The sequence below is a fragment of the Acomys russatus genome, chromosome 16 (genome assembly GCF_903995435.1).
Source record: "Acomys russatus chromosome 16, mAcoRus1.1, whole genome shotgun sequence".
NCBI classification, from domain to species: Eukaryota; Metazoa; Chordata; class Mammalia; order Rodentia; family Muridae; genus Acomys; species Acomys russatus.
Window position 1 is genome coordinate 14,557,763 of NC_067152.1, and position 12,474 is coordinate 14,570,236.

At 49.6% G+C, this 12,474-nt stretch overlaps 2 protein-coding genes across 2 annotated transcripts in view; both read left to right on the plus strand.

Moving 5' to 3' along the window:
• The window catches only part of Rnf43 (ring finger protein 43), a 17,167-nt gene extending 16,100 nt beyond the window's left edge, over positions 1-1,067 (plus strand). The window contains exon 8 of the mRNA XM_051158238.1: positions 945-1,067. Coding sequence (XP_051014195.1) covers positions 945-988 — 44 coding nt within the window. The 3' untranslated portion in view covers positions 989-1,067. The remainder of the gene's footprint in view (positions 1-944) is intronic.
• Positions 1,068-4,767: 3,700 nt separating this feature from the next.
• On the plus strand, positions 4,768-11,318 carry Supt4h1 (SPT4 homolog, DSIF elongation factor subunit). The gene is made up of 5 exons (XM_051158239.1): positions 4,768-4,863; positions 5,381-5,487; positions 9,741-9,796; positions 10,157-10,210; positions 10,931-11,318. Exons 1-5 carry the CDS (start codon positions 4,795-4,797, stop codon positions 10,996-10,998), a joined length of 354 nt encoding a protein of 117 aa, XP_051014196.1. The 5' UTR covers positions 4,768-4,794; the 3' UTR covers positions 10,999-11,318.
• Positions 11,319-12,474: the final 1,156 nt, after the last annotated feature.

Genomic DNA, 12,474 nt, shown 5'->3' on the forward strand with positions numbered 1-12,474 from the left:
CTCCTACCCATGTGGCATACAGCCTGAAGGTAAAAGCAAGAGCCTCCCTCTGACAGGGCCATGAAGTCAGGAGGCCTGACCCCCATAGGGATGTACAGTACAGCTAGCTCCCTCTACCCCTCCTGTCAGGGTCACCAGCCATTCAGTGACCTATCTAGAATCAAATGCTTGGGGTTGGGGATTTAGCTCAGTGGTAGAGCGCTTGCCTAGCAAGCGCAAGGCCCTGGGTTCGGTCCTCAGCTCTGGAAAAAAAAAAAAAAAAAAAGACAAAATAAAATCAAATGCTCTGTTATGTCCATAGGCAGGAGAAATCTAACCTAGTGCAGCCCTCAGGGCTCCAGCACCATCTACTTTTATCTAGTTCCCTTCCCTTCCTCTGCTTTAGTCACGGTTGGGTAAACACTAATTACAGTTCCTGCTGCCCAGGATGGCCCGCTGAGCTCCCTGTCTCTTACCATCCCTCTGCTTACCATTCCTGTAAAAACCAACTCCCGCACCTGCACTGTCAGAAAGTCTGTCCTACTGCTGTGCGGGATGCGCTTTCCTCCCCCGAGGCCTCGCTTATGACCCTAGCTCCGTGCCGCTGTCATAATATCCATGTGCATGCATGCTCTCTCTCCCAGCCTTTTCTTTTGGCTATTCTGTTCAGCAAATGGTAGCAAGCCAAGTTCACAATGAATGCTTAATAAATATTTATCAGGCGAACGGATGAATAGTAAGTACTGGTCACAGCGGGTCGCTGTAAGTATTTCTCTAGGTTTGTTTTTCTCTCCTGTTTCCCAGTGGTCCCCTCTCAGCTTTCAATTTAATCACCTTTGCAGACCTGTTTCCTGCGTCTCCCTCTTTGTGCTCCCTCCCCAGCCACAGTCTCCACGGGTGGGAGACGCACAGGAGACTAGCTGGACCCTCGGTGACCTCTGTTCTCCTCTCCTCTTCTCATGCAGGCTCGGAGGAGGAGCTGGAAGAGCTGTGTGAACAGGCTGTGTGACACAAGACGGTCAGCCAAGAGTGCGTTCTAGAAGACCCAGGCTTCCACCCAGCACAGGCTCCTGCTCCCGGGAGAAGCAAGGACCTCAGCAAGCATCTCTTTTTTTGCCATACGTCCTGGGACCACTGGTGGGTGGTGGGTGGTGGGAGGTGCTGTTTTCTGCCCCTAGCTTGGGGTCTTGTCTTCAGAACACACCTACCGTGCAGGAAGCCAGACAACCAGCCAGTATGCACTTGTGAGGTGGATCCCTGATGGCTGAGTTTTTGACAGGAAGCTATGGGTGAATATCTAGGTGTCCTAAAGGTGCTGCTCTTTTCCCCAAGCCCCCGCTGGGTCCCCTGCTGGGTCCCTCTGCTGGCTTTCCTCTGGCCTAGGCTTCATGGTTCACACAAGCCAGTGGGGTCAGCCGAGTGTATAGCTACTTCTCACCTCCCCTCAAGGCTTCACTGGGGCAACTTCAGCTTTATCTTTTTTTTTTTTTTCCTTCTTCACAAAATAACAAGGAGTTTAGGTGAGCCCCAGTCCCTAGAGAGGTCTCTGCACCGTCTCCAGCCAGTGCCTGCCTCCTTGGTGCTCAGGAGGAGAGATTCTTCCTCCCTGTTCTTAAAACTGATCTTAAATTGCAGGCTTTGGGGAGCCAGGGTCTAGAGTTCGGTCCCAGAGGTGGGGACTTTGACAGATTAGGGAAGAACCTTTGGATTACCAAACTCCTTGTCACTCCGGCAACTCCAGGTCCTCTGAGGTAGAGGACAGGACTAGGGGGAGTAACTGTTCCTCGAAGATCTCTGGTCTCTAAATCCAAGGCAGGCAAAGAGGAATGTCTACTAAACTTCGTCTGGGAGGAGGGAGGATGATATGAAGGCGGAATTGTAGCCGAGCAAGGACAGAACTCTCAGAGAGGTTCTCAGAGCAGAGCTGGAGAATTGTCGAGACCCTGTGGGTGTGCGGGGCCCAGTGGCTAACCTTCCCGGTATGAGCCATACACACCAGCAACCCAGCAGAAGGTGCGCACACGGAACTGGAGCAAAAGGTTGGCCTGGGCAGCTTGTACCAAGGCAAGGGCTGAGGGGCCTCCTGCAGCTCAGCACCCAGGGCATCCTGACCCTTGCCTGCAATGTGAATGTGGGGACATAATGGGCATGGGGTTCTACTTGGGAACCTTCTCTCCTCAGTCAGTGGGGAGACTGGCACCCAGGCACCCACATGGGTATTTATATCTGAACCAGACAGAAAGATGCTTGAATCAGGCACTATGTTGAGAAATGTATTTATTTGCTAATATATTTATCCATAAATATGATCTGGCCTCGTGGTTTTATTTCGTTATGATTTTCACTCAGGATAACAATTCCATCTTTTTCATTTCTTCTCGTTGGGTTTTTGAGGTCCAGCCTGACCCCCCAATTCGCTGCATAGCTGAGTCTAGGCTCCAACGGATGATCCTGTTTCTCCTCCCAATTACTGGGCTCACAGATGTGTACCGCTAATGTCTGACTATGTTATTGGTGAGATCAAAGGCTGGTCAGGATAGGGCAGTTTTAAATCCCCAGTAAGATCAGAGAAAGCAGCATACCTGGATTCTCATCATCACAGTTATTCATCTGTACTATACTTTTGATCACTCTGACGCTTCAGTGACTGATTTTGTGACCCTAAGCAAATACTGTGCCTTGGTAGGCATGTGTAGACATTCAGGTGTGAGTTTGAGGCCAGCCTAATCTACATAGCAAGTTCCAGGACAGCCAGACCTACATAATAAAGAGACTCTGTTTCCAAACAAACAAACATACAAACAAAAAGGATCTCTCACTGAATCTGCCTAGAGGCCCTGGGATCTGCCTATCGCTGGACCCTAGTGCTGTGATTATAGCTGCAGCATTCCATTATGCCCAGCTTTTTGTTTTTGTAGACAGGGTTTCTCTGTGTATAGCCTTGGCTGTCCTGGACTTGCTTTGCAGACCAGGCTGGCCTCGAACTCACACTAATCAGACAGCCTCTGCCTCCCAAGTGCTGGAATTAAAGGCGTGTGCCCACCGCCGCCCAGCTTATCCCCAGCTTTTATGTGGTGGGTTCTGAGCCAGCTTCCCAGCAGGGTGCTAGCTTTTTCCAGAAATAAAATGATCCTCCTTCAGAGTTGATACAAGACTCACATGAGATAGCACAATGAAAATATATTTTTAAAAATGTATATATTCCAAACTGGAAAGCTATTTCCCAGTGCTAGAAAGTATCTAAACCCCACTCAGTGACTCTGTTAGAATGCAGCTTGGGACACAGCCAAGAATCAGTCTTGCTGTTTGTAGTTCAGTTTCAATTAGATGGGCCGTAAAGGACACAACAGCAGGGATTGCGACTATTTATATCCCAGCGCTCCAATTCAGATAAACACAAATGCCTACGCTCTGCCTACACTCCAAGAAAAATGGCACCTTTTCTGTATGAATTCTTGGAGTGGGGGTGGGGAGAGTCCCTGCCAAGGGCTCGAGGGTCTGTGCCCTCGACAAATCCCCTAGGGTCGGGAAGAACCTTTGCTTTCTCACACTGCACCATACCTTGGTGCTTCTGTGTGGCTTGTTCAGGATACTAGGTGTCAGAAGGCAAGGAATTCTGCGTCCTACACAGTTCAGTAGCAGCCGAGGTGTGGGGGGGGGGGGGGCGGCGGGGAAGCGTTTGAGAAATGAGAGGGCTAATCTACAGACGTTCTCATGGGATGTCTAAATGTGCCAAGAGTTTTACAAAGCGTAAATTATCAGCTGGGACGCGCAAACGAGAGGCTTTTAGATGGAATTAAATACGCGTTCCACCCCCGGTCATCCGTGCGTCTCAAGCTAGCATTCCTGTGGACTGCAAACGAAATCCTATCACGCAGTTACAAGAAGCGGTGGGGCCTCGCCGGGTTTGTTTTCTTTCTCTGCAGAAGATCCAGAAAAGTAAGGATTCATTGCCTCAAGTTTGAAAACAACCTAGCACGAAGCGGCAGGCTTATATTCTGAGCAATCGGGAGGCTGAGAACAGGGCCGGGAATACCGGGCCCGCCTTGCCTCAGAAAAGTAAAAATACCGCTGAGCGATGGTGGCGCACGCCTTTAATCCCAGGATTCGGGAGACAGAGGCAGGCAGGTCTCTGTGAGTTCGAGGCCAGCCTGGTCTACAGAGCGAGTTTCAGGACGTTACGCAGAGAAACGCTGTCTCGGGGAGAGGGGGAGAGGGGGAGTAAAATACCCAGGCGGGATGGCGCGCCCATAATCCTAGCACTCCCGTGAAGGCAAGGAAGATCAGAAATTCAAGGTCACCGTCCAGTATGCAGAAAGTTGGAGGCCGTCTTAGGAATTACCATTTACTGTCTCAATAAATAAGCAAACAAAATAATACACGCAGACAAATCTAGGTTTTCCCCGGGAATCCTGAGAGATCCCGGGCCTGCAACCAGGGGACTACATCAAAAGGCCCGCGTTGCAGCGCTCGGTTCCGCAAGCCGCTCCGCGCCACACCTCCTGCGCATGCGCTGACCACACCCTCCTGTCCCGCCCCTTCGGGCCCAACAGCCCCCAGCACCGTCTTCCGCTCGCTCACGCAAGTTCAGGTGACGGACGCGCGCGAGCCCAGGTGGCCGCCGGCTGCCCCGCCCACACTCCCCCGCGGGAGAAACCATCTTCTCCAGGGGGGGAGGCGGGGCCGGCGACCGCCTGCACCGGAAAAGGAAGTTACGTACAGGAAGTGATGAGCACTCTGGGTAATGGTCTGTTTACTTCCTGCGTCTGTGGTACCTGTGACTGTCTTTCCCTGTGTTTTATCGTTTCGGTGAAGATGGCCCTGGAGACGGTGCCGAAGGACCTGCGGCATCTGCGGGCTTGTTTGCTGTGCTCCTTAGTCAAGGTGTTCTTCGGGGCCTTGGTTGTAGAAGCGATTGGGGAAGCAGAAGGGCAGTAAGAAGGTGAAATGGGGCCAGAGACAGGAAAGAAAAGGATCTGAGATCCCGGGAGGTCGCCAGGGGAGTGAAGCCTCAGGGAGCCGCTGTTTACGTCGAAGACATGAGAGCAGGGCTTAAGTGCCTGCCGAGGGCAGCGGCGATAGGACCTGCCTTTCAGTCCTCAGCTCCTAGCACAAGTTTGGCTCCCCAGCAGACGTTCTGTGACCTTACTGTGTTGACTGGAAAGACTTTAGGAGCCAAAGCTGTTGAGAGAGGGGGTAACCTGACGCCAAAGAGACTAGGAAAAGTATACAAGCTGAATTAGGGACGAGAGACGAAAGGGTGTGAGGGTGGGATTTAGGAATAGTTTGGAGAGCAGCAGTATTGGGCTACGCAGAGAACCAAAGGGTTGATGGCGTCGAAATAGTAAGACCTTGTTCGTCGTGCTCATCCTTTCTGTTTTTTTTTTTTTTTCCTTTCTAGACTATAGACCAGTTTGAATATGATGGGTGTGACAATTGTGATGCCTACCTACAAATGAAGGGTAACAGGGAGATGGTCTATGACTGCACCAGCTCATCGTTTGACGGGTAAGCCTCTGCACACTCCTGTGTTCATCTCTGCGCCATCTTCGCTGTGACCCAAGAAGTAACTATGGGGCAGGTTTTTGAGGTATAAGACTTAACTGGTCTCAGTTCTTTTTTTTTTTTGTTTTGTTTTGTTTTTCGAGACACGGTTTCTCTGTGTAGCCTTGGCCATCCTGGACTCACTTTGTAGACCAGGCTGGCCTCAAACTCACAGCGATCTGCCTGCCTCTGCCTCCCGAGTGCTGGGATTAAAGGCGTGGGCCACCACGCCCGGCTGGTCTCAGTTTTTTTGACAGCCACTAATTCTCTGCATCTAGACCAGTAGCTGTGAGCTTCCTGTAGCTACTGAGCGCTTGGCATGTCGCTAGTTCATGTTAGAATATGCTTAAGTGTCAAATATATACCAGAGAGCAAAGATTCAGTGTGAAGAAAAAGAATGCCAAATAATCATAATATTTTTGTTTGTTTGTTTTTGTTTTTTGAGACAGGGTTTCTCTGTGTAGCCTTGGCTGTCCTGGACTCACTTTGTAGACCAGGCTGGCCTCCAATTCACACCAGTCCACCAGCTTCTGCCTCCCAAGTGCTGGGATTAAAGGTGTGGACCCCCTTGCCTGGCTATAATCTTAACTTATTTAGACTAGTTAAATGTTGAAATGATGTTATGGAGACCAGGCTGGCCTCAAACTCAAAGAGATCCAACTGCCTCTGCCTCCTGAGTACTGGGATTAAAGGCATGCGCCACCATACCCGGCAGTGTGTTTATTGTTTTAAACAGTGGCTAGGAGGACATTTAAAATGTGCTTTTTCTGTAGTTCTGTTTAACAGTGGTTCACTATTCTAGTCTGGTGGTTGAGACTATTTCTCCTGTATGCCAGTGCCTGGCACGGGATGTGGGAAGCGGTAGATCCCCAGTGTTGAAGGGTTAGAAGTACAGTCCCGCAGCAGAGCTTGTGACTGCCATATACAAAGCCCTAGGTTTAATTCCTAATCCAGGTTGGATACATGAAGATCCATGTTTGAAAGCAGGGCTAGAGGGGTGGCTCAGGTTAAGAGCACTTAGCCGGGTGTGGTGGCGCACATCTTTAATCCCAGCACTTGGGAGGCAGAGGTAGGCGGATCTCTGTGAGTTCAAGTCCAGCCTGGTGTACAAAGAGTGTCCAGGACAACCAGGGCTACATAGAGAGACCCTGTCTAAAAAACAAACAACAACAACAAAAAAATGCTGGCTGCTCATCCAGAGTTCAATTCCCAGCAACCACTTGGTGGCTCACAATCACCTATAATGAAATTTGATCCCCTCTTCTGTCATGCATTCATGCATGCAAATAGAGTGCTTATATACACAAATGTCCAAATCTTTTTTTAAAAAAAAGAAGAGAAAATGAAGACCACAGTTACAGTAATCCACTCCCTCAAATAGCATAAGTAAGATACTCCGTCATCTGAGAGGAAGAAGCCAAAAAATCAGGAGTTCAGGGCAAGCCTCAGCTACATAGTGAGTTTGAAGCTAGCCTGAGCTAGGTGAAACCCTGTCTCTAACAAGACCATCTAGATGGCTCAGCAGGTAAGATGCCTGATGGCAGGTGTGATAGGTGACGTCAGTCCCTGGATCCCACAAGGTGGCAGGAGAGAACTGAGTTCCTAGAATTGTTTTCTGACCTCAACACACACACACTCCAAGCAAGTTAACCAGAAAAGTAATAATAACACAAAACAAATCTGATAGTCTTGAAGAGGCCTAGAAGAGGACTGTAACCTTGACAACGTGGTCCAGTGGGAAGGATGAGAAAGGAGAGACGCATGGACGGCCTGGTCTTCTTCCCCAGGGCAGCAGCATTGCTAAAGCCTCTTCTAAACCCCAGGCCAAGTGAAGAGCCACACATAAGCCGGCCTTAAGCCTGGTGCGTGTTAAAGGTCTATGGAGGTGGGCCCGACTCCTTTGGGGAAGAGTAAAGATTGGGCAGAAAAGATGATTTGGAACCTTTAGTTCTCATGCTAAGACACAGTCATGGATTCTCATCCCTTTGTTTCCTCGTTAGCTGTTCAAGGTTGATGCTTAATGAGGAAGCTGGGTATGTGGGTGCAGCCTTCAGTCCTAGCTCTCAAGCTGAGGTAGAGGGGTATGAGTATCATGTAGCCCTTGGCTGCACCATGAGACCTTGTCTAAGAACACAGAGTCTAACATGGAGGCATTCCCATCCACACTTGAAAGCCTGTACTAGTTGCTTTGAAAGATGTTAAGAGTTAGACAGTGATTTGTGAGTCCAACACACACTTTGAATCCTTTCCAATTTAACCTTTTTTCTTTCTTTGTTTTGTTTTCTGAGAAAGGGTTTCTCTGTGTAGCCCTTGTTGTCCTGGACTCAGCAATCTGACTGCCTCAGCCTCCCAGAGTGCTGTGATTACAGGCATGTGCCACCATGCCCGGCCCAATCTAACCTTTTTAAAGATTATTTTAAAGATATATTTTTCTTCATAAATTATAGTATCTTGTGACTATGTGTATATGAATGCAAGTGTCCACGGAGACCATAGTCCTCAGATCCCTTTAGAGGTAGAGTGACAGGCAGTTGTGAGCTGCCCTGTATGGGTGTTGGAACTGCAGTTGGGTCCTCTTCAAGAACAGTGTGTGCTGTTAATCACTAAGCTGTCTCTCCAGTTTCCAAGTCTGTCTGCATTCCTTCCTTCAAAAGTTGGCTATTTTTGGTACGTGTGTGTTTACAACACAGATTTTTTCAATTGTTCTCTTGATGCCATGGTTTCTTACCTTCTGGCCCTTGTGAAGAACACAGCTATATAGATGATGTGCACATACCTGCTTAGGTCCCTGGTGTGGAGCGCTTGGCTGGGTGGCCATGAGCGTATTGCTGTACCATAGTGTAACGGCTAGTAGTTTGAGGAGCTTCTTCCCTCCCCATTCCCTCCTATTACTTTCTGGGTTTTTTGTTCTTGTGGTTTTGGCTTTGGTTTTGAGACAGGGTTTGTCTCCCTGGCCGGCCTCGAACCTAGAGAGATCCACCTGCTTGTGTCTCCCAAGTGCTGGGATTACAAGTGTCCACTACACCTGGGCTTCTTGTTTGTTTTTTAAGAGCCATCCTGCTGAGTGTGGATTATATCTTTATAATTGCCACCATAGCATACCAGCCCTTTTTCTCCCTATTTTGGAAACAGGGTCATTTTAAATTGGCCAAATAGACCTTGGACTCAGACTTCCTACTTCAGCCTCCTGAGTAACTGGGATTGTAGGCGTGCCTGATCAGGCCTGGCTAGAACTATAAGAATTTGGAGGAAGTTGAGATGAGGTAGAAAGAACATTCAAAGAAAAGGAGTATGACCGAAGCAGAGGCGTAGGGTAGGAACATCAGATTTGGACAAGTGTGGACATTCTCTTACTTCAATCTTTTGGGAGCAGGGACCATAGACCTTTGGCTGAAAGAATAGATTGTGAAGGGCAGAGAAAGCACTGGTGGTGGGAGGGGAGCCTTTGTAATTGCCTACCCTGGATCAATCTGCAGAGCTGGGTAACTGTCCTTACCAACTCCTGGAAGTGAGATTAGTTCCACTCAAACCACCAGTAAAAAGATAGAGGAGCCTTGTTGCCAAGAAGCCAGGGTATGGCCTGGGGACAATAAACGGTGTCAGTTCCTAGAACAAACCTGGCAGGTTAGGCTCCGGTCACCGAGTGATTGATGGATAAATAACAAATAACCGCCAGAGTTCCTCATAGCCCCTGCCTGCTCACATAGTGGCTTTCTAGCCCTTGAGTAGCCTTTCTGCCTATGGAGTCAGAGCTACCTGCCAAAGGACTGTTGAAACGGGAAGTGACACTTGGAATCTGCTGTCACTCTCTGTACTAGACACTTTGCATGTACTGTTTCAACCTCTGAGTCTCACTGGTGAAAATCGGGTGAAGTGTCTCCATGTGTACTTCAGACTGCACAGTTTGTTAGAGCAAGGGCTTGGCCAAGTCTTGTTCATTTCCAGCAAGAGGGTCCATTGCTTTGACACCTTCCCATTAGGCTCCGACTGTTCATAGCCAGGGCTGGCCGTCCACGGGGAAAGCTTTTCTTACTGGCTGGTCAGAGACATAGACTCAAAGACCACTGTCCTAGCTTCCTAAAGTCAGCTCCTTCCCAGTGTTAGAACGACTTCCCAGTGGTGTCTTCCCTCAGCCTGCACTCCCAGGGCGGTTGCTTCGCTCAGTCGCCCCCCTCTAGCAGGGTAGGCTCAGCTGAGTCTTCATTCCCCCTCTCTAGAATCATCGCCATGATGAGTCCAGAGGACAGCTGGGTCTCCAAGTGGCAGCGAGTCAGTAAGTGGTTTTCTTACCCTGGCCTGAGGGTGTTTGGGGATGCCTTTCTCCAGCGGGGTGCGCGGTCTGTGGTGGGAAGATGGCTTATGGAAAAGTCAAGCCTTGAGGCTGGCAAGATGGCTCAGCAGTGCCAGGCTGGACAACCTGAGTCTGATCCTAGGGACCCACATGGTGGGAGGAGAGCACTGACTTGGCAGGGTGTCTCCTCACCTCCACATGTGAACCATGGGATGTGTGCACACGTGTGTGTGTGTGTGCACACAACGCACACTCACTCCTATCCCTTGTCTATTTTTGGCTCAGTTCTCCATTGGTCTCCAGTCTTAACTCATTTCCATTCTACTCTCCTTTCTTCCTCAGGTAACTTTAAGCCAGGCGTGTATGCTGTGTCAGTCACTGGTCGTCTGCCCCAAGGTAATAGCAGTTGTAACAGTGTTTCTATGCTGGACCCCCGCAGAAGCCAGTCTTGCTTGTGAACCCAAGTGTGGGTCTCCTCTTTGCTCTGGGTGTGTTGGCCATCAGCCCATGAGGATGAGAAGAGACGGGTGGACAGGGCTGGGAGGGCCCTGAGCACTGTGAAATGGCTGACCAGCTGCAGGGAGGCAGATCAACTTTATTCTAGGGGTGAGGGCAACTATAGGAAAAGGGAAGCAGCCAGGAGGCATCTGATTGGTGCTCACAGTCTACTTCATTTGCATTAAACAGCACAGTCCTGTCAGCCTTGCAGGGCACACTACCTAATTATCAGATGGGGCATTCTTTGAAAAGCTTTGTCAAAGGCTGACTTCTATGATAAGCCAGGTGCTGGTGACGTAGGGACATATTCCATACAAGGACAGGCAGAGTAGGAAGCCCCGCTTGGAGAAGGGAATTCTTCATCTTGCACCGAGCTTAGGGAGCTTTCGAGTCATGGAGGCTGCAACCTTCAGTAGCAGGGCCCTCTAACAACCAATAACTTGCCTGATAGCACTGATACATTTTAGCTCCAAACCTTTGTGTTCTCGTTCTTCCCTGCTAGGTCTTTGCCACGCACTTTGCCTGGAGATTAAGTGATAGCCAGGCAACCCCCGTGGCAGGCAGGTGGGGTGCTTTATCCTCAAGACTCTCATGGGCCTGTTTCTCTTCCTGTCTTAGGAATTGTGCGGGAGCTGAAAAGTCGAGGAGTAGTTTACAAATCCAGAGACACGGCGATAAAGACCTAGCTAGGTGCAGTCCACAGCATCTTGCTCTCTCCTGCCGGGCTGTGCTTGTTTTCTTGTGGAATTGAACAGGCGGAACTCCAGACACTCCTACCCTCCTCCTCCTCAGGATCAGCAACACCCGTGAAAGCGACGCATCCGGCCCTTGAGTCATCTCACTTTCTCTGACCACTGGTGTAGTGGGAGTGTCTAGGTTGGTGATTCTCAGAGACTGTGTCAAGGAGAGAGTAAGATGCTGATTTTTCTACCTCTGCCCAGGCCTTTGCCTTTGACCATGGTCAGGACTTTGGTTCAAATACCAATAAAATGAACTTTTGGAATGTCCTGAGCTGTGGCCCACGCCTTGTGTCCCCTTACCTTTCACAGTGAGGCTCACTTGCTGGGTGAGATCTGAGGCAGCTCACTGAGGTCCTTCTCTCTGGCCTGCCTTTGAGGCTGCGGGGCACAGCTGTTCTGCTGTGCTTGTTGCTGTATCATGGGAAGGCCTACTGTCTTGATGCAAGGAAAGCCTCTGACTGAAGTCCAGTGTTCTGTCCTCTGGACGTGGCGCAGCAGTCTCCTCTGAAGGACTCCCACTGCTCCTAAGCACCCTTCACCCCCTGACCCTGGTTTTCCTTCTTTTTTTCTCCCCTTTTCTCTGCGCTTGGTGTTCCTTCGCCAGTGCTTGGTTCCCATTCCCCTTACTGCCTCGGTGACTGTTAGGTCTTGCTCTGGGTTTGTGTGTTTCCATGAAAAGCAGGGCCTCCTCTGGCCAAGAAGGGAGCCATGGGGAATGCCACATCTGCCAGATGTGTTTACCGTATATTCTCACTTAAATCACAGAAATTGTGTCCCCGTTTTGGTTTCTCTTCAGTTTCCATCTGTAAAATAAATTACTTCTGTTCACCCTGTCTTTTTACTTCAGAATTGTAAGGACTGAAAATGAGTAAGAAAAGTATATAGCTATGTACCTAAAATCCTAGCTCCCAGAAGCTGAGGTTGGGGCTTAGGTCAAGTCTGGACTGAGTAGTGACCCCCATCTCAAAAAGCCAAATAATAAGAGAGAATAATATGTCAAAATTAACCTCCAATTATTAGCTATTCTTAAATATTTACACCATCTTCATGGTTAGTCAGGATTGGGGTGATGCCCAGAGCCTCGCTGCTAGGGGAATGCCACCTTTCCAGCAGAGGTTCCTGCATTAGGCTGTCTCAGCTACTGTCACCTGCACAAAGCCTGAGAAGAGGGATCTGCTGACCAAGTCCTTGACCCTGTGCTGGTCTCATCCCAGCCTGTCAAAAGCAAGCTGGTAGTGGCCAGGCTACTCGGGTCCACTCACAGGTTCCCCGCGTGCTTTCACTTGTGCCGCCATCAAGTGAGGGAGTGGGTTGCTACCCACGGTTCCAAACTGAGCTGTTGAAGTTCTCCAGCCGTGGGTGGTGAGTTCTTTAACCGAGTTTCCATCAGAAATGGGCCTCAGTGAATAGCCAAAGCAATTC

Bases quoted from the DNA above. Each gene is read 5' to 3' on its own strand.
- Supt4h1 (XM_051158239.1), top strand. From the start codon at position 4,795: ATGGCCCTGGAGACGGTGCCGAAGGACCTGCGGCATCTGCGGGCTTGT. The intron at 5,488-9,740 runs GTAAGCCTCTGC...CCCCCTCTCTAG, and splicing joins ACCAGCTCATCGTTTGACGG to AATCATCGCCATGATGAGTC. The intron at 10,211-10,930 runs GTAATAGCAGTT...TTCCTGTCTTAG, and splicing joins CACTGGTCGTCTGCCCCAAG to GAATTGTGCGGGAGCTGAAA.